The sequence below is a fragment of the Simochromis diagramma genome, unplaced genomic scaffold, assembly GCF_900408965.1.
Source record: "Simochromis diagramma unplaced genomic scaffold, fSimDia1.1 OVJJ01000334.1, whole genome shotgun sequence".
Taxonomy (NCBI): domain Eukaryota; kingdom Metazoa; phylum Chordata; class Actinopteri; order Cichliformes; family Cichlidae; genus Simochromis; species Simochromis diagramma.
In genome coordinates this window covers 100,073-124,930 of record NW_024386764.1, presented here as the reverse complement: position 1 = coordinate 124,930, position 24,858 = coordinate 100,073, and the positions used below count along the sequence as shown (strand labels likewise).

General features: G+C 43.2%; 3 protein-coding genes and 1 long non-coding RNA gene across 5 annotated transcripts; 2 read left to right on the top strand and 2 right to left on the bottom strand.

The window, feature by feature from the left end:
* Positions 1 to 246: 246 nt before the first annotated feature.
* Positions 247 to 13,599, bottom strand: eef1b2 (eukaryotic translation elongation factor 1 beta 2). Its single transcript, XM_040030166.1, is given in 10 exon segments — positions 247 to 353; positions 481 to 548; positions 2,109 to 2,156; positions 2,159 to 2,233; positions 2,406 to 2,472; positions 2,543 to 2,675; positions 2,750 to 2,872; positions 3,219 to 3,374; positions 4,439 to 4,449; positions 13,596 to 13,599. Coding segments are annotated over 9 exon segments (759 nt in total). The 5' UTR covers positions 4,441 to 4,449; positions 13,596 to 13,599; the 3' UTR covers positions 247 to 266.
* Positions 5,576 to 8,510, bottom strand: LOC120732269 (collagenase 3-like). The gene is made up of 8 exons (XM_040029740.1): positions 7,467 to 8,510; positions 7,245 to 7,373; positions 6,980 to 7,155; positions 6,539 to 6,639; positions 6,337 to 6,470; positions 6,118 to 6,255; positions 5,940 to 6,043; positions 5,576 to 5,865 (listed from the first exon to the last, which is right to left on the bottom strand). The coding sequence occupies exons 1-6, from the start codon at positions 7,624 to 7,626 to the stop codon at positions 6,146 to 6,148; spliced, it is 810 nt and encodes a 269-aa protein (XP_039885674.1). The 5' UTR covers positions 7,627 to 8,510; the 3' UTR covers positions 5,576 to 5,865; positions 5,940 to 6,043; positions 6,118 to 6,145.
* Positions 8,738 to 11,246, top strand: LOC120732512 (kinesin-like protein KIF27). Its single transcript, XM_040030192.1, has 3 exons — positions 8,738 to 8,976; positions 9,400 to 9,693; positions 10,978 to 11,246. Exons 2-3 carry the CDS (start codon positions 9,462 to 9,464, stop codon positions 11,205 to 11,207), a joined length of 462 nt encoding a protein of 153 aa, XP_039886126.1. The 5' UTR covers positions 8,738 to 8,976; positions 9,400 to 9,461; the 3' UTR covers positions 11,208 to 11,246.
* Positions 13,600 to 15,511: 1,912 nt separating the features above from the next.
* On the top strand, positions 15,512 to 15,951 carry LOC120732518. 2 transcript variants are annotated; one of them, XR_005695593.1, is made up of 2 exons: positions 15,512 to 15,562; positions 15,692 to 15,951. It is a non-coding gene; the product is annotated as an uncharacterized LOC120732518 (long non-coding RNA). The 2 variants fall into 2 exon arrangements; XR_005695592.1 differs by having other exon boundaries at positions 15,513 to 15,562; positions 15,689 to 15,951.
* Positions 15,952 to 24,858: the final 8,907 nt, after the last annotated feature.

Here is a 24,858-nt window from a genome sequence, read left to right as displayed (position 1 = left end):
CTGTCATACCATGGTCGGATATGGGTCGCATAGGGTCAAAAATAAAAAAATAAAAAAAATCGGATTTGATGCGCTTTCGCCTGCAGTGTGAACGTAGCCTTAGTGGTTTAATCTTAGGCTTACTTGCACCTGAGTTTAGGATCACCTTTGAGTTTACCTGAAAGCACCCCTGAGCTCCACCTGCTCAGTGCTACAGGTCCCTTAACCACAGGTGTGAGTGTGTGTACAGGTGAGTCAGACACAGTGTATGGTGCAGAGCTTTTATTTCAGATTTTATTGAATGCAGCGACGTCCATCGACTGTACGAAGTCCTCGAACTCCGTGATCTTCTCCTCCAGGATGTCAGTGCCCACCTGAGACAGGTGACATCACACAGGTGAGCTCACACACAGGTAACAGCATTTACTGCTGCAGGTGTGTCACAGGTGATCTAATCAACCTGACAGACACCTGATCAACAAGCAGTAACAGGCCACTCACCTTGTCATCCTCCACCACACAGTTGATCTGCAACTTCTTGATGCCGTAACCCACGGGAACCAGTTTGGCTGCAGGACAGATTAAGCAAAGTTATCGATCAGTGACTACAAGCTGCAGCCATCGGGTTATTGGTCAGTGATCAGAAGCTCTCAGATCAATACGAGTCCATCAGTGATCAGCCGAAAGATGGTGAGTTAGATCATCAGTGAGCCTGATCAATAACACACACACACACACACACACACACACACACACACACACACACACACATCACACCCACTCTGATCAATAACCTATTATCAATAAACAGTTCAGAACATCAAAATGAGCCTGTACTAGAGCAGGGCGATATGACCAAAAATATTTATCACGATATACATTCAAAAATTTGCAATAACGCTATAACTGACGATATAATTGACACGAGACAAAATACTTTACAACTCCACAACTTTATTAGGGCAAAACAAATAAAAATAAAAACAATGTATTTTCACTTCAACAAGCAGCCGGTTTTTATGTGCATCAAAGTTATATAAATATTTAACAGTGCAAATGCAAATTCTTCGCTGACAGTTTAACCAAGAGGCATTTCCAGTGGAAACTGGCCGACATATCCTCAGCATAACCATGTATAATGTCCACAACACTTAAAAAGAGGTTACACACACACACACACACACACACACACACACACACATTATGTCAAAGCACAGTACGTATCGCTCCGCTTACGATAGCCGTAATGCTCCGACAATCCATCAAGCGGTGCGACTTTGTAGCTTAGCAAAGTCGTACTGAAACATTTGACAGATTTTCGAGCGCCGTGTACATAAAATAGTTTCGAGGTCAGTAAACACAACCAGAGTTCATACATAAGGCACACGGGATTATAAGGGGCACTGTCGATTTTCAGAAAAATCAAAGGACTGATTTTAAGTGTGCCGTATTTTCCAAACAACATGGTAATAACGACGGCCCGCTAGCATGCTCTACCAAAAAAAAAAAAAAAAAAAAAGTGCTTTGTTGTGTATCTGACGGACGAAAGCTAAACCAGTTCCACACCACTGAGGTTGCAGCATTTTTACAAACCAACTTTTCGCCCTTCTCATTCTCAGTCATGCTTTTGGCGCCATGTGCGTATGAAACAAAGGCACTGTGCATGCGTGTTTTTCCCATATTCTATCGCGATATTTCATTTTCTTTTTGTTGCCCAACATTATACCGGCATTACCGTGAACGGTATGATATGGCCCAGCCCTAGCCTGTATGATATATAATCATTACTTCAGGTGTCACAGGTATACTGATCCACCCAATAACTGATCAGCTCCATGATCCATCAGTACTCATCTATAATCAATGATCACAGCGTTATCAATGACTGAACTAACAGAGTACTGATCAGTACCTCACTACTGCTCCGAGTGTTAGACACTACTTACTACTACCACCACCAAATCATCATCTGGTACAATGATTACTGTAATGCTACTGCAGTGCTACCAGTCGTATTACTCTGTGCAGTACCCACACCAGCCCATCAATCCAAATACGACTCCAACCCTATGTGTAATACTTTGACCCCACAGTGGTAGTGTTGTAGTAGTGTATGCAGTAGTACTCACACTGGCCCCACACCAGCCCGTCCATCTGGATACTGCGTACGCACTCTCGAGCTTCGCCATGTCAGTCTCATCGTCCCACGGCTTCACGTCCAATAGAATCGAAGACTTGGCGATGACTGCGGGCTCTGCAGGACAGGGGAGTGGTTAGTTACTGTGGAAACTGAGCGAGCCACGAGCCGTGCGAGGGTGGGACTCGTCAGGCAGAAAAGGCGTCCATCAGGCGTCAGCCGAAAGATGGTGATTGGTTAATCATCACGAGTCTGTATTATGCATTGGCTGCGAGGGGGGCGGACCTACTTTTAGACTTCTTGGCAGCGTAGGCGGCGAGACGTTCCTCCTTCAGCCGGGTCGCCTCAGCATCTTCCTGTCAAACAAAACTCAGGTTTGAGTGACCATGACACTGTAGCGTCATGGTGACATCACCACCTCCTCACCTCCTCATCTGAACCAAACAGGTCAATGTCATCATCGTCCTCGTCTTTGGCTGTGGTGGGGGCGGAGCCTGAGGTGGTGTCCGCCACTCCTAGGGGCCCGTACTGACCCAGGGGCTTCTTCACACCTGGAAGACTAAAACAGGAGGCGGGGCTTAGTTGCTGCCGCCAGCACACCGGTATTCACCCCATGATGTCAGCAGCGCTCACCTGCTCTTCTCGCTCTGGTAGGACCGGATGTGGTTGTACCAGCGGACTGCGTGGTACAGGTCAGCAGGGGGCGGAGCCGAAATAGCTTCGAAGACCGCCACGTCAGCCTGGGAGGGTACGTACCTGAGGAGAGAACACATGACCTTGGTTAGGGGTACTCCAAGAGCAGGTGCAGGACTTCACTCAGTCCACGTGAGTCAGCGCGCAGCCGTTAGCAGCATGCGGCTAACGGACTAACAAGCTAACAGCTTGTCACGTCAAACGGAAGTGAATAAAAACGGCATCGGCCCGGACCCTACCCCTCCTTCCAAGACTGGTGCACCTCTCGCGCCAGATTACCGTCCCCTTTCCGGTTTCCTTTCTTTAGCGCTTTAATCAAGGCAGCTAACTGTTAGCTCAGCATGGACCCAACATGACGGCTATTTTGGGTCGCAGTTTCTCCCGCTTTACGGCGGTTCCCGGCACTCACCCTTCGATGTAGCTGCGGTCGGACAGGAAGTCATTGAGCACTTTGAGGCCGGAGGCTGACTTCAGGTCACCGAAACCCATGATGAAGATGAACCACGAGGACACGCGCGAGGATCCGCCGGAGGAGAAAGAAGAGGGAGGAGGAGGAGCGGGGATCCTCTTTATAGGAGGAGACAGACTCCTCCTCAGAGGAGTGCTGGCGCTCCGCCCCGAGGAGGAGGGAGGGAGGAGGAAGGCGTTCCCAGTCCAACTTTATTTAAAAACATCTGCTGACAAGAGCCGGAGAGCGCGGGTTCGAGTCCAGCTCAGGACACGTGACAAACGTTAAAGAGCGACCAATGAGGAGGCAGCACGCTCTGTAGCCTTATTTAGTGAATCATTAGAGCAGACCGAGGAGACTGTGGCTTTGGAGCTGTGTAAATAAAGTAATTATTACCTGTATGTATCTACGGTTACTTCATCAGCAGCAGCAGCAACGATCCAGCTCAGCTGCTCCTCTGACTGATGTCAGATCAGTCAGACATGAATAATCGATGGTCCGTTTCATGATGGCGATGTCTCAGTCCTCCTCAGTAACCTGATAAAGTAACTCCTCCTGCAGGTGTTGGGGTGCTTCAGTGTTTCTGCATCTCACCGTGTACCTGAGCTCAGCTAGTCCTGGATCAGCTTCAGTATCACATCACCCACAGCTCACCCACAACAGTCAGACCTTCATCTTACATAAACTTCATCCTGCTGTCTGATGTCACAGATAATGTCACTGATGTTGTATCATCATCTCCATCATCTCCAGCCTGATCTCCAGAGAGAGTAAGATGGACGCTGCTGTCAATGACCATAACATCATCTTCATCAGCAGCAGCAGCGGCATTCACTCAGAGTATTGTTATAAAATCATGCAGATCAGTCTTCACTGTCGCACTTTGATGACATCACACAGCCTGAGACAGGCTATGACAGGCAGGTGAGAGGGGGCAGGTGGTCAGAGTCAGTGACAGGTATGAAGCTGAGGTATCGAAATCAGCAGGTCATCAGACTGATGTGACCTCAGTAACGGCTGTGGGGGTTCGAGCGATCCCTGGCAATCCCAAAATGTGACCTCAGTAGAGTGCACACCATCAACTGGCCAGTCAGGGCTAGAAGAACTGCAGGTCTGTTTTGCTCAGACCTGCAGTTCTTCTAGTTCTTTTTCTGGAGAACAGCAAACACTAGCCTTCCTACATAAGAGCACACTCAGTGAAGATCATCAGTTTTATCCTGCTCAGACATCACACTCCTCTGTAACCGCAGCCATTTTTATTTCAGTTCTACTTGAACTGATCCTAGTACAGTATTTAACTACTGTAAGTACTACACAATACAATTCTGGTAACAGTAACAGTTCTCAGCTCACTTTCTGTTTCTGAGCCTCTAGTCAGACTCACCTGAAGCTCGGCCCAGGACACAACAGGAGATGGTCGCTGCTACACTTTGTACCTGAACAGATGTGCGCACAGCTGGTTTAAACCTCTGATCAGATCACACCTTCTGTTGCTCTAAATGATGAGCTCTTTATAATGACATCACTGACACTAACAAACAACTACAGCGTTTATGTAAAAGCACTGCATTAGTTTCCTGTCTCTAAGATAGCTGTGAGTCCTCAAACCGACATATGAAAGCAGATGTTTCTGTCACCTGTCCCAGGGTTACCCACAGGTGTGACTCACACCTGTCCAGCTTTACTTTCATTGGCTGTCTGTGTGGTTCAAACTCAGTGTTTCCATTCAAAGTAAGAGCAGCAGCTGCTCGCAGTTTGTTCACAGGTCCAGGAGAGGGCACTCTCATTCCACTCTACATATTGACCAACCTGCTAAAACAACTTTTATTTATTTAGTGCGCGGGAAGATGGTGGTGAATGACTGACTTTTCTTCTTGTTAAAGCCGTGTCACTGCACCTGAGCCTAAAAGGTAGGCCGAATCTATTTTTCTGGTGTGCTGTAGGTTATTGTTATGTACTACATTTGTTACTCATTTATGAAGCACAGTACATGTTTCGTACTTGTAATTACCGCTACTTGTACATATACCTAAAAAGTTATGCAAATATGTACCCGTAACTTGTTTTTCAAAATATTAATAAAGGGGGTGTGTCTCCAAACAGCCATCTCTTTCCTGACAATTCCCTTTGTGCATATTCTCTTACATATGATAAGTCAACATTGAAACATCTGCGGCTTTTAGTCAGGTGCGGCTAATGTATGTACAAAACAGGATTTCCCCCTGATTTTAGCTTGTGCGGCTAATATTCAGGTGCGCTTTGTAGTCCGGGAAATACGGTAACTGGTTTGTGTTTGATGTGTGTGACGTTCACAGGTTGACTCGCAGCAAATAAACAAGGACGACTGTGCCACAGGGAAATTTATATTGAAAACTTTATAAAGCAGTGACGTTACAGAAACACCTGAGCTGCTGGTGACAGGAGCAGTGAAATCATTAAAAAATGATTGGCTCTTCTTCTCCTTTAATTTGGGAATTTGTGTGAACTTGTCAATGGGTCTAGAGTTTGAAGCAGGACAGGAAGTAGCTGTTCCTCAGCACACGGAGCAGCTTCCCTGTCCTCTGGCTGAACTCGTACATGTATGGTCCACTGTACAGGTAGAAGAAACCTGCGGGACACACGTCACCTGTTTGTTCTGCATTACAGCCCAAAGACCCTGAAAACAGCTGGACAGATGCTCACCTCTGTACAACAGAGCCGCTGTCACTCTGGAGCTCATTTCCAGGAAGGTGTCATCCACTTGTTTGGGGTTTCCGTCATCCATGTCCACCCTGGCTTCGTCACAGCTGGAAGAGAAATGGGATTAGGCAAGATATTCCCCAGGTGTGACCTGAACACACCTGTAGTAACTGCTGCCTACAAAGAAAAGAGTCTTCCTGGTCTGTGGGTCATTTGGGGGCGGCATCCTTTTCCACTGCTGTGGGTAGACCAAAGCTGGGTATGGATTTAGGATACCCGGTCACGAGGTCATAGCCGCTGAACGCCCAGACGCGGCGGCCTGCAAACAGACGTAAAGAGGATTTCAGAGCGGACCTGTGTGAGGGAGGGATGAAGCGTGCTTCAGCAGATGGACACAGACCTTTAAAAAGAAGGACTCGGTCTGACTGTCGGCTCTCGTATGCAGCGTCGATGATAACTGATGCGTCGGGCCAGAAGTTTGTGATGACAGCCTGCTGAGGGGTCACAAGCTGAGGGTGGCTACACCAGAAGAACCTGACCACACACAAATGATCATCTCAGCAACACCATGGAGAAAAACGCTCCACATGGATTTGTTTTACTTTCCTGCCCTTGAAGAAGAGCATCTCTCCTCGCAGTCCAAAACCAGGGTCAAGTCGCAGGCGTCAGGCTTGGCGGGCGCCCTAGGGGTCATCATTTGGACCTGGAGGTCATTTCATCAATGTGACATCACAGACAAGCTAGTGCACAAACTAGTGCACAAGTTCACTTAATCAAATAATGACTCAACATTTGTAGGCCCATCTAGCTTCACAATGACAGAGCAAGTCTAAACTTTGTAATAAAATACCTCCAAGTTAGCCAAGGTTAAGTCACTCCATAATATGGCCCCGAAAAAGTACAGTGTTTTTTAATTATTTATAGATAAATATAATTAATTGCATCCATTCAATAAAATTAAAGGGAAATTATGCCCTTAGTTGTAGACTGTGTTGTAGAGTGTTACCACAAGTTTTGGTCAAATTGAAAGTTTTTCATAAAGGAAGAAGTGAAGACTCACTGTAAAGGGACTTGATACCTTTAACATCCCAGGGCAGAACAAAGGTGTCCAGGTTACTGTATGAGTACATTGAATACATGAGAGCGCCAGGGTCATCAGAGTGAGACAAGCCCAGAGAGTGACCAAACTCGTGAGCAGCGACCATGAACAGGACGTAGCCTAGAGCAGAAACTCAGAACCACAGGTCACAGTTTAAGGTAGTCAGGTCACATCCTGAGCAGTAATCAGGAACAAAGTCACAGAGTCACCTGTGTTTGAGTGGAATGTGAAGGTTTCATCATCATCAATATGGGCATCTCCTCCAATCCCAAGTGCCTGGCCAAAGGCGTGGGCGAGAGTGCCATCGGGGCCATCCAAGGGGCTGCCGTCACCATGACCTGTTGGAGGGTAATCAGGGTAGACTAAACACACACACCAAAGATTGCATTGGTCTTTATGGGATAATATTACTGTGTGCTTTGTGGACTCACCACTGCGGCTGAAGGAGATCATGATGTCAGCAACGCTGCTATAGATTCTTCTGAACCTCAGGGGCGTGACTTTGGCCCACACCTGCAGAGCTTTCTCTATGGAGTCATCCACCTTCGCCACAGACATGTCAGGTATATAGTACCTTTGCCAAACTTGCATCTTTCTGGGAGAGCTGAGATATCGGCACGCAGTAAACTGTGAGTGCCAGGCTCAGCAGAGCACTCAGGCTCAAAATCTTCATGCTTCCTCATGTCTCAGGCTGGTGGTCGAGAAGCTCTTATATATGCTACAGGCTGGAGGAGCTGAGTGACTCCCTGCTGTCACCGAGGAAGCGGTCCTTTTATGGATCACAGAGGAAGTCTGGCTTTGATCACATCACGCATACATATTGCCACATCGCTACTGTGGTTTATGGGGAAAATCTTCATGAGAAAAATCACATTAGGAAGTTCTCTACTTGGACAATCATCAGCCTTCAGTGCACTCTCCTGATTTTGTGTTCTCCACAGGAAATCAAAGTGTTGTTGATGGATTAGTGACTAGATTAGACCTCAGGGTGAAGTCAGAGTTACTCTTTTCCAAAGATACAATAAAAACTACTCAAATCTTCAACGAAGAACACTTTCCTCTGACAATTCTTTTGACAGATTAGATTTATAGTTCGTATTTTTACGTTAGTTTTAGTCGGTTTCCAAGACAGGCTTCTGTTTACCAATCACGCCGTGTTACGATGTGTGAAATAATAACACAGCCATGTCTGAATCTTTGAAGAGCTACCCAGAAGTACCCGGAGGATCATTTGTCTGAGACCCCTGCAGGAAGGTGATTCCACTGATGGGGTGGTATAGGACACACTGACGCTACGTCCACACTAATGCGTTTTTGTTTGAAAACGCATTGTTTTCTCTCCGTTTTGGCCTCTTGTCCACACTGAGACGGTGCTTTCCCCAAGGGAAAACGCTCTCAAAAATGCATACATTTCAAAACGGAGCTGTCCCGTCGCAGACTTTCTAAAACGATGACGCATTTTAGTCATGCTATAAACAAAGATAGCGGAGGGCATTATACAGCAGTTGTTTTGATTGCTCTCAATTTTGACAGCCCTAAAAAAGATTAAGATCAGTTTGTACATGCTCCAGATAGCTTTTCTTCAAATGTGAAGTTTAACCAAAAAATGTGGTTAAGCTCCAACACAGAGCTTAACCACTCTGTGACTGATAAGGAGTGTTTGTGCTCTCTAAGGCCCATTAATCATCTGAACTTTCTAACTTCATAACCGTAATTCTCTTTTTCCAAACCCTTCCATACATGAAGAGGGGGGAATTATTGACCGTGCAGCCCAGGATCTGTTCATATACCTGGCGGAGAAGACGAAGGAAAGTGATGTTGTGGATGTCACAGTGAAGGTTTCCTACATTGAGGTGTACAAGGAGGAACTACGAGACCTGTTGCAGCGGCAGACCACCCACAAAGAGCTTCATATCAGGGAAGATGAGAGGGGAAACACGGGTAATCAACTTTTTCTACCTTTACTTATATTTTAGTATTCAGAGTGGAAATAAAAAAGTAGAAACCATACACCTTCAGAGATGACAAACTACGTCCTATATTTTCGACCATCCATCTGAGTATCATCCTATTGATAGACCGTTGTGATGTTATTAACACTTATGTATTTCAGGATAAAAAGTTTGAGAGAGCGCACTGGAGAAATCACAAGTACCGCAAAAGATATTATATACTGTGTAATCATTTACAGTCAGCGGCTCTGTGGTGCACCTACTTGTAATAATATGTAAAATTGTTTTCAGCTCGTTTAATGAGTGAATGATAAATGATCCAGTGAGATTAGGCATTTTGTGTGAATGTCTGCCTACAGGGGAAGCAACAGTCTTGTTTCATTGACTAAAAAGTCTCTTTGTGTGATTCCAGTGGTGGTGGGAGCCGAAGAGGTTGTTATCACCTCAGCAGAGGAGCTGCTCAGCATTGTAAAGATGGGAAATGCTTTGCGGCACACCAGCACCACAGGAATGAACGAGCGCTCCAGTCGCTCTCATACCATCCTCACCCTTCAGGTCGTGTTATCCTGCCACAACAGCAAGAACTCTTCCTTTAAGTCTGTCCGCTCCTCTAAGCTCTGTCTGGTTGACCTGGCAGGCTCGGAACGTGCTAGAAAAATTGGGAACACCAGGACACAACTGAAAGAGTCTGCTCATATCAACACAGGTCTGTTTGCACTGTGCAACGTTATCCGTGCACTTTCAAACTGAAGTCAAAATCAGCACAGTAACAACTCTGGCAGTGCACATGTACCATACCGTAATGCCAAGATCACTCGACTCCTTCGTGACTCATTAGGAGGCACATAAAAGGGGCATTTTCCTAGAAATGTTGAACATGGTAGGCAATCATGATCCTGTGGTTAAAAGGAGACTGGAACAACAAGCCAAAAATGCTTTGTATACCAGTAAAACCATCCAGAATGAAATTGTTTCATGTTTGGCTGAAATGGTTGCTGAGGAGATCATGCGAGAAGTTAAAGACAGTGCACAATTTTCAGTCATTGTAGATGAGACTAAAGATGTCAGTAAATCAGAGCAAATTTCCACCCCCAAAATTTTTCTCTAGATCCGCCCCTGAGGAGGCAGCGCCCACATGCTAATGGTGGCGTGTGTAAGCCCCTCCCACCACTTTGTAGCTGAGACCCTGGGCGTCCTGCAGTTTGCATCCATTGCCCGATACGTTCAGAACCGTCCAAGTCCTTCTTTCAGGCAGCGGCTGCAGGAGAGACTCAGAGCTGTCAGTCACTCACCTCCAACTCGTATGGAGTGTTCAAAGGAGGAGGGAGACCATTTTGCTCCATTAAACCTCAGAGAAGAGCTAAAAAAAATGCCAGGTAACTATAAAAGATTTTAAAAGGGATGTTGCCATTAAGAGATCGCAAACACTTTGATTACAATCAATTGATAAAAAGTAAAGCAAAAAAAACTCTGAGATTTTTATTTGGTTGCCTTGAAGTGTAAAAGATGGTTAGTGTCTCCAACATGTGGACATGCCTGACACATTAAACAACAACAAATGAGCTTGGTGTTTTATTTATATATTACTGTACCCTCTTAGATACCTGCTATTCAGAATAGGAGAAGTGTATTCAGACTGAAATCATTTCAAACTGCTGATGGAATTGCCATTAAAGAACTGAAGTGTAATATGGATTTTTTTTAAAAACCACAGACATAGCTAATGTAAACTAAGAATGACTGCATCCCGTTTAGATTTGAGGCTGTAGAAAGAAGTAAAGCCATGGGTATATCATTGGTTATTCTTTTGTTTCCGTTACAAGTTGTCAACATTTTGTCTGGAACATCTTATCCTCTGAGAGCTTATGAGAAGATGATGTGAATAAACGCAGCATGGCTCAAATGGATCAAACTGTTCACATAGACAAAAGCCAAGTTGTACAATTTTATAGGCTTGCTATCCTATCCAGTTTCTCTTTTGTATGCTTAGGAAGCTCTCCACATAGACAAGCAACTGTTGGAGCAGAAAGATGCAGAACTGAGACGGGTAAAAGAGGAACTCGAGAAGCTCCTTCAAGAGAGGAAAACTCACCTTATGTTGTTAGAGGAAGAAAAGCAGCGATCACGCATACAGGTGAGGAGGAGAACAGTGCAATAAAGAGCTGCTCTGTGATGCAGAAATCAGTATATTTTATTTACGGGAAAAAAATTAAAAGATGAATTTAATGCATGTCTGCTGTGTTATCATTTGTTCTTTAAATGTGCGCCTCTGTGCAAATGTTTAGACAGAACAACTGGTGAACCAGCAGATAATGATTGATCGCCTTTGTGGCGAACTCACGACCTTTCGGGGGACAGCCTCAGGGGCAACAGTGGAAGTGGGGGGGTCTGAGTACTCAGGCAAGAGACCCCCCAGTGTCCCTCTGATCACACACAGCTGCATGTGGAGGCCTCCCAGGAAGGTAGGAAGCAGTGGGTAGTGTGTGGGTTAGGTTGATGTCCATAAGTGAGGGGTTTTTTTTGTTGTTGTTGTTTTTGTTTGGTCTGTTATAATGGGGTTTTTTTTTTTGTGACTTTTATTATCTGTGATACTAAAAAGTGTGCCTATAGACTGGAGAGGGTAATGGCAGCTTTTAAAATCCATGGCCAACTCCTGCTGGCTGAAATCGAGGAAAAAGATGACGTGTACTGCCCGCTCTTAAATGGGTCTGGGTGAGTGAAGCTTTCTGTTAGTGTAAAGCTTTTTAATGACATATTTAATCCATGATATATCTTATATAGCATGTCTCAGTTTTTCTACATGAAGAAAAATACAGAAAAGGTTCTGGTAGACAGGTGATGTATTTATGGAGATGTCAGGAACAGTTTCTGTAGTAGACCTCCTGATATCCATAAATAATTGTGTCCTTTCTGCAGTTTTCTGTTTCACAGGGAAACAAGAAAGGCAAGTAAGGATCAGAGGCAGATGGAAAATGCCTGAAAACAAAATGAAATAAACAAATGAAGAAACCCCTGAAGAATATTCCCAGTATTGATCAAAATCAGGGTTCTTTTTTTTTTTTTTAATTTTAAATTCTTAGACTCCTGATCAGCCTGTAATGCATGCCCTCCCTAAACACACACACACACACACACACACACACACACACACACACACACACACACACACACACACACACACACACACACACACACACACACTAACAGAAAAAGCTAGATTTGGCACGATATGTTACACAATTAAATAAGATTTACAAGAGGCTTTCTGAAATATCGACAAACGTTCTAAGCTTGTGTTAAAGTAGCTGCTTGGCAAATCAAATAAATATGGGAACATTTCTGGCTATTTGTTTTTTCTGTCATGGAAACAACAAATTCAATCTTTCTATCAGAACTACATCTTTTTGGTGTAGTCACAACATTTTGGTGTCAGTGAGACAGTGGTAACACGATAGAGGTGTTTTTGATGCAGATTTGTTGTTGTTTTTCATGAATTCTTTTATGTATAGTAATGATTTAGCACGTAGACAGTGGCTGTGCTCTGGTATGGAACAATCTGTGGAAAATCATCAGAGGACTCCGTGCAGTCCTGTGATTTAGTAGCTTAAAGAAGCACTTTTTGCAGCAGTAACTTGAAGTAATAATTTTCCGTGTGACTTTGTCAGTCTCTCACAGTGTTGTGGAGAAATTTTGTTCTACTCCTCTTTACAGCTTCACTTTATTGAGTTCTGTGTGCACTTGTTTGTGCACAGTTTTCTTAAGTTCATTATACAGTATTTAGTCAGCTTGAACCACCTTGATTCTTTTCTTTTCCAACTATTCAGCTGTAGATTTTCTGAGGGACTCATATTTGACTCTAGAATACTTTGGTTTACAGAGAAGTTCATGGTCGATGTGATGAATGCAAAGTACCCATGAAGGTGATGTCCAGGTGAAAATAAGTCCAATTCATCACCCCTCTGCCACTGTTGATATGAGGTGTTTGTCCTGATATGCTTGTGTGTGCATTATTAAATTATAACATCTCCACTTTGGTGTGGTGTGTCAAAAGGACATTGTTCAATAAGTTTTGTGGTTTCTTTAAATGCCTAAGCTGTGTTGCCATGACCTTTTTATAGAGAAGAGGTTTTCTCCTGGCAGCCCTTGCAAATAAGAAAACCAACAGGCTCAACTGTGTGTTTCAGACAGTGTTAATGGAGCGTGTTGTTTTGTACACGTTTCAGTGATTTAGGTCTGTGGTTGGAGTGCACAGCCAGTGTTGCATGCTGACAAACTATTAATTGTTACCACCTGTGCCTATTAGGGATTAGGTCCAGGTAGTGTTTTGTGGATGGCTGCGCCGACATGTGCATTAGAACTGCTGAGGAAAGCCTTGTGCTAAATTGCATTTGTTTTTTTCTTATTATCTAGTAATATTAAAGATTTTATACATGAAATTGTGAGTGCTGAAGTTCTTATTCATAAGTTAATACTTCCAAACAAGTTATATTTGTTCAGTCTTCTTCTAACTGTACTGTCATGAACTTAAACATTGAATTTGTTAACCGAAGTCTGCAGAATCTGAAGAGTAGTTTTTTGGGCTTTTGGCAGTTTCTCTGAGCACTGCACAGTCTGAACTGGAAATCCACTCTTGGAAAGACTGTTGCATTGTTTTAACACAAACTGTGAAAACTTCTGCTTTTACACTTCCAGATAATCAGTAAATCAAGTCCATTTGATTAGTATCTGGCTGCTACTTAGTCACATAATTCCTGTGGAAGCAGAAAGGGTGTATTTAATTTGACGTTGACGTCAAATTGGTTTTTTATTTGTTTATTAATTCATTAATTTATGTTCGTGTTGCTGTGTGTGTTTCTGTGTTGTTCACAGCATTAGAGTTCAGCTTTGATTGCAATTTGTTTGTAGGATTATTCAATTATTTTGTGTTTCCTAACATGTTAGCATTATAGTTACTGTAGGCAAAGAATTAATATATATGTTGTTCCATGGTTTACTGGTGTTGAGCTTCCGCTATACCCCCTGTTTCTGGTCTATTTGTTAGTTTATTTTAACTGGTGGTTTCTTCTTTAATTGGATGTAATTGTTATTCGTTTTTGGTTTTTCGTTTCAATTAATAAGTGCTGTATTGGAATGACATTTTTATTACCGTTTGTTTTCACTTTCCTATTACTTAGTGTTCCTAATGTGTTAAAGCAGATCTCCTCCCACCTGTTTCCATTTGGCCATTATCCTTTTTTTGTATTATTTTTGAATTACAACATTTTTGAAATTTGACGTTTTATGCACAGCTTGAAAATGGCATATTATCAGTGTTATTGTTCTTGTACAAGTTATTCAGCAGTTCTTGGAGACTGTTTGGGATATAATGTGTCACATTTAACCGTTCTTGATGATGCCCAACAATTTTGAAGCAGAAATATTGTTTCAGTGGCAAGTTATAGGCAGCAATCACTTTTTGGCAGCTTGAAAATGGCATATTATCGGTATTAATGTTCTTTTAAAAGTTATTCAGCATTTCTTAGAGACTGTTTGGGATATGATGTGCCACATATGATCCTTTTGGATGATACCCAACAAGTTTGAAGCAGAAATATTGCTTTTAGTGTTGTCAATCCACATTGCTGGCATTGCATCTTTCAACATGTTTGTAGGTGGATTTGAATGCACCAGGTGTAAGTGCAGCCACTCAGCCCCTAATCAATGTGATCATAGAAGCAGGTGCAGATGTGTGTCACAAGTTAATCTAGTAGTAGTAGGCTATGGTACTTGGCCACAGGTGGCAGCAGTGGACTCACCTTCATTGGAGACTGCTCCAGCTGCTATGTGATAGTCAGTAGATGGGTTCCAAATTGAAGATCATATGCAAGTTTTGGAGACTGTTTATTACTAATCACTGTGTAACTGCTGTAAATTCACAGTAACTGCCATCTCCTTACAAATGTTTATTAGACTGACCACACTTATATAGACTGTATATAACAACCAACTCTAAAATGTTTGTTTGCAGAGAAAAGACACAGACAGACTATGCTTACAGGATGTGATGTGACAACACTAATGAAATATTGATGTGTCATTTTTGTTCAAGACGTTTTTCTTATGGGCAAAAATATTAAGATCATGATGAACAGGGGTGGTGATTCCTATGACTTTGTGTATATAATTTGGAATTTTTTACAAATGTGGTCCAAAATAGATACATGATATAATTTCATTCATTTCAAAGGTTTATTGACGCACAAACAGACACAATTGAACGGTACAAATGTGTTGTGCATGACACGAATTCAAACATGGTGCAGATGTGTGTCACATGTTGATCTGGCTGTAGGCTGTGGCACTTGGCCAGAGGTGGCGCTGGTTGATTCGAGTCCATGTTGGTGCACACAAAGTAAACTGCTCGCTTTAGTTGTGAAGCAAAAACGCTGAAACCGGAGAAATAAAACGTGCGAGGGGAACGATAACGACGACTAGAGTCTCCCGATCGTTTACTCTTGCTGTCCTGTGAACAACATCGGCGTGGTGTTAATTGTTTGCTGTTTTCGCGATCGCGTCGCGCATGAGGATATCACCAGGTAAACTCGCCACATTTTTAAACATTTTGTTGTTCAACAGCATCAAGACTGACTGAGTGTGTTTGAGATAACCTCACAAGTGTCACAGATGACACATTTGGCGTTTTTTTGCTGGTTTTTTGGTAGCAGCTCCTGAAACGCAAGTCTGCCACACATCTGTTCGACCAACGCCAGTTGATCTAAATGCCAGTAGATCTGGAACACCGGTCCCCGGCACTACCCGCACACACACCCTGTGGCAGTGGAGGACTTCTTTAGGGAGCAGAGGTCGGATACGGACCGCCACCCGCACACACCCTTCGCTCATGACGTCCTGATGTCTTTAAAGGAGCTCTTTAACTTGTTTATCACGATATTAACAAGAATCAATAAACACAAATTCACGGTAACACCTGGTCACTTTTTTTTTCAGGCAATCACTTGTCACTTCATCCCATCTCGTTTGTTGTCGGTCCTCGTTTGCCCGGGAAACTGCTGCCGCGGGCGAACTGATGCGATTCGCCAGTTGTAAGTCTTCGCCCAAACACTGGAAACTGCACAACATGAAAGCACTTACTTCTCCCATGGACACACAAAAAACACAGTTTGCTCGAGGACGAACAAGCAGTGTTGGGTAAGTTACTTTAAATTAGTAACTAGGGATGGGTACCGGTGTCCGGTGCCATGATGGCACCGGTTCTGACATAATTACATACGGTAGTAACCAGACCGAAAAGCAGCGCACATTTCGGTGCTTTATTTCGGTGCTTTTTTTTCCTGAGCTGTGATACACTTCTAGCCAATAATTTTACGTTTCCGAGGATAGTAGGCGGGTCCAGGTACGTGCGTTCTTTTAGAGCAGAGCTACAGATTAAAAATGCCCAAGGCGAAGCGGTCAAAAGTCTGGCTGTACTTCACAGCAAAAGATGCAAACTCAGCAGCCTGCAACAAGTGCTTTAAGCTGATACTGTGATACTGTCAAAGGAGGTAACACCTCAAATCCGATGAAACACCTGGCGACGCATAGCGTTTTTTTTAAAAGCCCAGAAATGCGCCATATGATAGCTTGCTGCGAGACCTCACACCGAGCGCATCTACTGTGCGTGGGTTGCCTGTTATCTGACCCGGAGTTAGCAATATCCCCCAAAAACCCCGAAGAGGAGAGTCCTGGCCCCTAGCCCTGCCAGTGTAGCAGAAATGATGATGGATGATGATGCAGCAGCAGCCGTTCTTCTCTGCGTGAGTAGCTTAATGTTGTTCGTGTGTAATTTACGTTGAGTAGGCTAACCACGTTATTACATTAATGCATGTAAAGTGAACTAGCAAACCTCATCATAGCTACATGCGGCTGTCTTCTTGTTTGATGGTAGATACTCCCTTCACCCTGGCCAAAAAGGCTAAAATGACCAAAGAAAAAGTGGAAAACAGTTAAACTTTTACTCGTGCACCATAGAGAGCATCCTGGCGGGAAACATCTTAACCTGGTTCGGGAACAGCACCATGCAGGACAGACGAGCTCTACAGAGGGTTGTGCGGTCAGCTGAGCGCACCATCCGCTCCGAGCTCCCTGACCTGCACTCAATCTACAGCAGGCGGTGCTGGACCAAGGCCAGGAAGATCGTGAAGGACCTCAGCCATCCCAACAACAGACTGTTCTCTCTGTTGAGGTCAGGAAAGCGATTCCGCTCCCTGAAGACCAACACAGAGAGACTGAGGAGGAGCTTCTTCCCGCAGGCGATACGGTCTCTCAATCACACCACCACACAGTACTGACCCACACATATGGTTCTTACACACACACTGGACTTTCTGGACTTTGTTTTTGCACAACACTGGTCACTATATTCTTCATTTCCGGTTAATACTTGTACAGCTGCTGTTATTGTGTATATATTTATTTATATTTAGATTTCTTCATACATTCTTATATAGTTCTATATTGTGTATTGTGTATTTTGTTGTACAGTTATTTTATTTTCAACTTTAATTTATATATTTTATCTTATTCTTCCCAGTTAAATTTACCCTTCATTCTAATTTGTGTTGTACAGTTATTTCATTTTTAACCTTAATTTATATTTTATTCCTTCCTAGTTAAATTTACCCTTTTTAATTTTTCTTTTTAATTTTTCATATTTATTTCCTATCTTATTCATAGCCTTTCCTTTTTTTGTTTTCTTTAGGTCACGAGCAGTTGTCCAAGCATTTCACTACATATCGTACTGTGTATGACTGTGTACGTGACAAATAAAATTTGAATTTGAATTTGAAAACATGAGAGGTTTTGGACAAAGTTTGTGTTTTTTCCATTGATTAAGCACTGCTTCCAGCCAAGAGTGATACCATATATGCCCCATAGCTGCAGAAAAGGCTAACATTGTTATCTTTTTACAAAAAACCAGCTGAACATGAGAGGTTTTTGGACCAATTTTGTGTTCTCCATTCTTTAAGCACCGGTTTGAGCACCGTTTGAGCACCGGCACCATTTCAAAAGTACCGGTTTGGCACCGGTATCGGATAAAACCTAAACGATACCCATCCCTATTAGTAACTTAGTTACATTACTAGTTACTTCCATCAAAAGTAACTCAGTTACTTGAAGTTACTCGTTACTTTCAAAGTAACTAGTTACCAGGGAAAGTAACTTTGGTTTTACTCAGACTTCTCTTGTTAATGTGTTGCTTCCATAACTTTGCCAGTCTTCTAGCTTGCTTACTTGCCACAGTGCACTGTGCCACCTACCAATAGAAAGGAAAAAATAATGTGCATATTTCCATGAGAGAAATCCCACGCCTGGACCGTCGTTGACCGCCGCCATGATTCTAGCCTACGTCACAGCGTCATGTGTGCTTTTTACATCCAACACAAAAACTGCAGTCGTGGTGCTTTCGATTGTACTCAGAACTCGGAAATTCTGCCTTCTGAATAGGAAGATGTAGGCAACACCAGACTGCAGATGAGCTGCATACAGGGCTGGACTGGGACAAAAAATCAGCCCAGGCATTTTGACTAGAGACCGGCCCACCATTATAGGAAAAATCATAAAGCCTTTGAATGAAAACAAACACTGTTGTGACAGTGATGTACACTGTCTTGATGGTATATATGTATCAATCTATCAATCGTTTGTTGTAAGATTCAGATAATTATTTATTAAAAGCTAAGCATTTTAAATGAGAATAAGAAAGTATTTCTCTGTGCCCCCCTCTCCCTGTTAATGCCCTACATGGACCCCTGGCAACACTTTGCTAGATCCGCCCCTGCACAGTTACCAGCTGTCAGCTACTTAGAAAAGGATCCTGGTGTTATTTGTCTCTCAGAAACAGTTCATAACTTCAACTCATCCATGTCACCTAAAAGGTAAACCTGTTTCTCCATCACCTGTTCAGCTCTGATGATTCAGTAAGGACATCTCCTGGTTTCATCTTCATGTTTCCCTCTCACCACATATCCAAACCGACATCGTGACCAGCAGCTTTACAGCTGTGGCTCCAGCAAACATCAGCTGATACTAGAAAGTGATATTAAATAAATTCTAACAACAGCTGATCACGCTTAAACGTGCTGCTGTTGTTTACCGCAACATCCGCTGGTTTCCTCTTTCTGGCGCAAAGTGGACGATAAATAAACAAGAGGGAAAAGCCGATCAGCTGATCATTGATCAGTTTCATGATTGAAGTAGCAACAGGAGAGGGAGGGTGAGAGGATGAGAGAAGAAGAGGCAGCTGTGCAGGGTAAACAGAGAATAACTCCAGCTTTGTGTCTTTTTCATTGTAGCTGAAGTCCGGGACAAACTGTGTTCCTTTTCACCTCAATACAAAACACGTAATATTTTCTCTGAATACCAGATGATTCTGTTTTTTACGGGACTGTTGGCAACTCTAATAATTAACCTTATGAACAAAATAAAGTTCAACATCAGTAACATCATAGCACCCACCCAGCTGTATAGAAACCCCGTCATGCTAGCTAGCACGCAGTACGAAAAAGTCAGCACAACGAAAATAAACTCCACCTAAACTTGGTTCATATCTGACCCAGATAGACTGCAGGTCATAACTTCTTACCTGAAGTTCAGTTCACCTGACACTCGGACGGGCGGCCGCTTCGTGTCTCTCCTCCTCCTGCGTCCCCTTTCCCTCCTCCACCTGCTGGCCTCCACCACTTGCTAATGTTACTGAATCTGTGGAAGCTCTGCGATGCCACCACACGAACTAACGAATAACGAGCCTATCTAAATCCCAGTAACGAGTAACGCGTTCCTGATTTTGGCATAATAACTAGTTACCGTGCTCGTTACCACAATAATAACGTAGTTACTGTAACGCGTTACTTAATAACGCGTTAGTCCCAACACTGAATATATGTCATATCAAAACAACCCCACACCTGCAGTTGTTTCAGTTTTTCACAGGTGTTTCCTGTCAGCTGGTCAACGTCACTCAGGTGGATATCCATATCAGCCTACCAAACGACAAGCTCCTCCCTTTGTGCTTCAAATCCCTCCCACTCTGAGACAAGGAGCTGAGAGAGAGAAAACAAGGGTCAATTATAAAGAAGAGAGAAAAGTGAAACCCTCCTGAGAAGGTCTGACTCGCATACCTGCAGTCGACCTATGATTGGCGTTCACGTCATCCCAGCGGCGGCCGCACTCCCTCGCCAATGCCAGCAGCCAAGTCTGCAGGGTGCCCTGGAAGAGCTGAGTTAATGTTCGACTCCTCCTGGTCAGGCTCTCCAGCTGGATGAGCCGAGGTCTCCCCTCTCGCCGCCGCCTCTGAACACACAAACACAAATTGCATCTGAAGCAGGAGGTGCAGATTGTTTTTGCTATTGTTTTCTAAATCCAGGCTTGATCACGTGGAGGTATTTGGAAAACGTTTTTTGGCCAGCGGACGACTGTTGTCTCGCAGAAAGTCAAATCAAATGTATGCGATACACAATCAATTCACAAGAACACATTAAAACAGAAGGTGCCTGATTTCAACTGAATTCTGCATCAAAACAGGGTAACAGAATTAAAACGAGTGTTTGCAGCAAATGTGAGCACAAGGCCTCACTTTGTACAAGCCTGCTATTAAAGTTCTCCTCTATGCAGACAACCTTCCTGTTTTCAAGGCACAACTTGGATCTGCTGCACAAATATTATGGATACACGCTAAATGAAACAGTAGTGTGCACGACTCCAGATTCTGATCCCTCGTCCTAATATGGTCCTAAAAGGCTCACAAAAAACAACATAGCGATAGCAATAAAGCAAATGTTGAGGCTTCTAAATACAAAGTCCATAAACCAATGGCTAACATGGGTTTTATCATAAGGGTGATAAATATACAACATATGTTCTTAAGACTAAAAGTATAATACAGATTTTAGTCTGAGAGATTTGATGTTCATTTACCTGCAGATGCCCTATACGTGCCTGCTCCGTGGTTTTCCACAACATTTTGCACATCACTACCCTGACCCTACACCAAAAGAATTCTTAAACATCAAAAGAATTCTTAAACATTCTTCACTGTTTGGATTTTACCAGCACGTCACGCAGCCGACTCACAACAGAGGACACACTCTGGACCTGGTCATCACCCATGGGCTGTCCACCAGCGTGTCCTCTGTTGTTGACTTGGCTGTCTCTGACCACTACTGTGTGTTTTTTAACATCACCGGTTTTATTCAGCGGTGCGAACTGTGAGAGGCGCTATCTAACCTCTGAAGTGGCTGCAAATTTTACCAGGGTTTTAGACGAAGGCCCCCCTGTGATTCTACCTGCACCCTGTGATTTTATTTTTAATCATTTTAACAGCAAACTGAAGAAAAGCATTGACTCCGTTGCTCCACTCACCACCAAAAAGATTAACGTAAAACATGCATCACCCTGGAGAAACGAAGAAGTCAAAACACTCAAAAGAAAATGCAGGGCAGCAGAAAGGAGATGGAGGAAAAATAAAAATACTATCAACCATCAAATATTTTGCGAGCAACTTAAAATGTACAATAATACATTAATAATCCCAAGGTCCTCTTTTCCACCATAGATCATTTATTTAACCCTGATTTTAACAGTTCCCAAAGAAGCCCACAGACTCGCTCTGTGAGCAGTTTGCAGACCACTTCAGGGGAAAAGTCAGCGCCATCAGATCTGATATTTTATCCCCTCTTCACTTTATGGATTTTTTGAAGCTGAGCTCTTATACATGATGAACTGCTCTCTTCAGTTGGGTGTCTTCCCTGCTGCCTTTAAAACGGCGGTGGTGAGGCCCCTTCTGAAGAAGAGCAATTTGGATTGTAATGATTTTAATACAGACCTGTATCCAACTCACCATTTTTAAGTAAAATTTTAGAAAAACTTGTTTTTACTCAGATTAATGACTTTTTGAATGATAGACAGATCCTGGAGATATTCCAGTCTGGATTTAGGGTGAACCACAGCCCAGAGACGGCTCTCCTAAAGGTTTTAAATGATCTTAGATGTAACTGGGACTCCCAAAAGCTCTCAGTCCTGGTGCTGCTGGATCTAAGCGCAGCCTTTGATACAGTAGACCACGCTATTCTTTTAAACAGACTGAAACACATGGTGGGCCTCTCTGGTGCTGTACACAACTGGTTCACTTCATCTCTCAGACAGAACTTTTATGGTGAGTATGGATACATGCTCCTCTAAGATCCATAAAATGACATGTGGTGTGCCCCAAGGGTCGGTTTTAGGCCCTGTACTTTTTAATTTGTATATGCTCCCTCTCGGCGGTGTCATCAGGAGGCATGGAGTGAACTTCCACAGGTACGCTGATGACACTCAGCTGTACATCTCCGTGTCTCCTGATGACACCAGACCAATGGATGCCCTTTTTAACAGTATTGTTAGTGCAGTGCTTTCATGTACAGTACATAATAAAAATAAATTATGTTTAGATTTTAAATAAGTTGCGACCTCCAGTTCGGCAGAATTAACAGCCTGGAAAAAGTAAAATTAAATTAAAAACCGTTTAAAAAAAATTAAAGAGGAGCAAGGAAAGACTTTGCACGAGAGAATTAATTGTAGTTTTGCAGGGATTATTTTTTTCTTTTTTTGAGGAATTTGGCTACTCACGAGAAATCTGAACGCTATCAGTTACAAGTCCAAAGCTGCTCGTGTAGCTATATTAGATGTAATTTTAGATTAAAATGCAAAATCTATGGCTCTTAAATTTGGACTCAACTCAAATACGTGAGTAAAATAATAGAAAACATGTTTATTTTACACTACTGTAGGCTGTGTTTTGATAAAATAGGAGCGGCTTCGGTGAGTGGCCGGCTTTCCCAAACTCTCGCGATAATACGAGCAGGAAGATATCAGCCGACGCGTTCGTACTAGTCTGCTGGAGCCACTTATGTTGTACTGCAGCCGTCGACAGTTTTGGGCGGTAGGAGGAGAGTGGACTGTTTGTTTTCATAAGAAACCGGCACGAGGGTGGTTGTACTTGTTCGCAGTGTTGGGACTAACGCGTTATTAAGTAACACGTTACAGTAACGCGTTACAGTAACTACGTTATTATTGTGGTAACGAGCACGGTAACTAGTTATTATGCCAAAATCAGGAACGCGTTACTCGTTACTGGGATTTAGATAGGCTCGTTATTCGTTAGTTCGTGTGGTGGCATCGCAGAGCTTCCACAGATTCAGTAACATTAGCAAGTGGTGGAGGCCAGCAGGTGGAGGAGGGAAAGGGGACGCAGGAGGAGGAGAGACACGAAGCGGCCGCCCGTCCGAGTGTCAGGTGAACTGAACTTCAGGTAAGAAGTTATGACCTGCAGTCTATCTGGGTCAGATATGAACCAAGTTTAGGTGGAGTTTATTTTCGTTGTGCTGACTTTTTCGTACTGCGTGCTAGCTAGCATGACGGGGTTTCTATACAGCTGGGTGGGTGCTATGATGTTACTGATGTTGAACTTTATTTTGTTCATAAGGTTAATTATTAGAGTTGCCAACAGTCCCGTAAAAAACAGAATCATCTGGTATTCAGAGAAAATATTACGTGTTTTGTATTGAGGTGAAAAGGAACACAGTTTGTCCCGGACTTCAGCTACAATGAAAAAGACACAAAGCTGGAGTTATTCTGTGTTTACGCTGCACAGCTGCCTCTTCTTCTCTCATCCTCTCACCCTCCCTCTCCTGTTGCTACTTCAATCATGAAACTGATCAATGATCAGCTGATCGGCTTTTCCCTCTTGTTTATTTATCGTCCACTTTGCGCCAGAAACAGGAAACCAGCGGATGTTGCGGTAAACAACAGCAGCACTTTTAAGCTTGATCAGCTGTTGTTAGAATTTATTTAATATTAATCTCTAGTATCAGCTGATGTTTGCTGGAGCCACAGCTATAAAGCTGCTGGTCATGATGTCGGTTTGGATATGTGGTGAGAGGGAAACATGAAGATGAAACCAGGAGATGTCCTTACTGAATCATCAGAGCTGAACAGGTGATGGAGAAACAGGTTTACCTTTTAGGTGACATGGATGAGTTGAAGTTATGAACAGTTTCTGAGAGACAAATAACACCAGGATCCTTTTCTAAGTAGCTGACAGCTGGTAACTGTGCAGGGGCGGATCTAGCAAAGTGTTGCCAGGGGTCCATGTAGGGCATTAACAGGGAGAGGGGGGCACAAAGAAATACTTTCTTATTCTCATTTAAAATGTCTCACTTTTAAAAAAATAATTATCTGAGTCTTGCAACAAACAATTGATAGATTGATACATATATACCAACAGAACAGTGTACATCACTGTCACAACAGTGTTTATTTTCATTCAAAGGCTTTATGATTTTTCCTATAATGGTGGGCCGGTCTCTAGTCAAAATGCCCGGGCTGATTTTTTGTCCCAGTCCAGCCCTGTATGCAGCTCATCTGCAGTCTGGTGTTACCTACATCTTCCTATTCAGAAGGCAGAATTTCCGAGTTCTGAGTACAATTGAAAGCACCACGACTGCAGTTTTTGTGTTGGATGTAAAAAGCAGGCTAGGATAGAATCAGGTGTGGGATTTCTCTCGTGCAAATGTGCACATTATTTTTTCCTTTCTATTGGTAGGTGGCACAGTGCACTGTGGCAAGTAAGCAAGTTAGAAGACTGGCAATCTTGCTGGGTATCCTGTTACAGAAGCAACACATTAACAAGAGAATTCTGAGTAAAACTAAAGTTACTTTCCCTAGTAACTAGTTACTCTGAAAGTAACGAGTAACTTGAAGTAACTGAGTTACTTTTGATGGAAGTAACTAGTAATGTAACTAAGTTACTAATTTAAAGTAACTTACCCAACACTGTCTACTACAGAGCAAATATTGG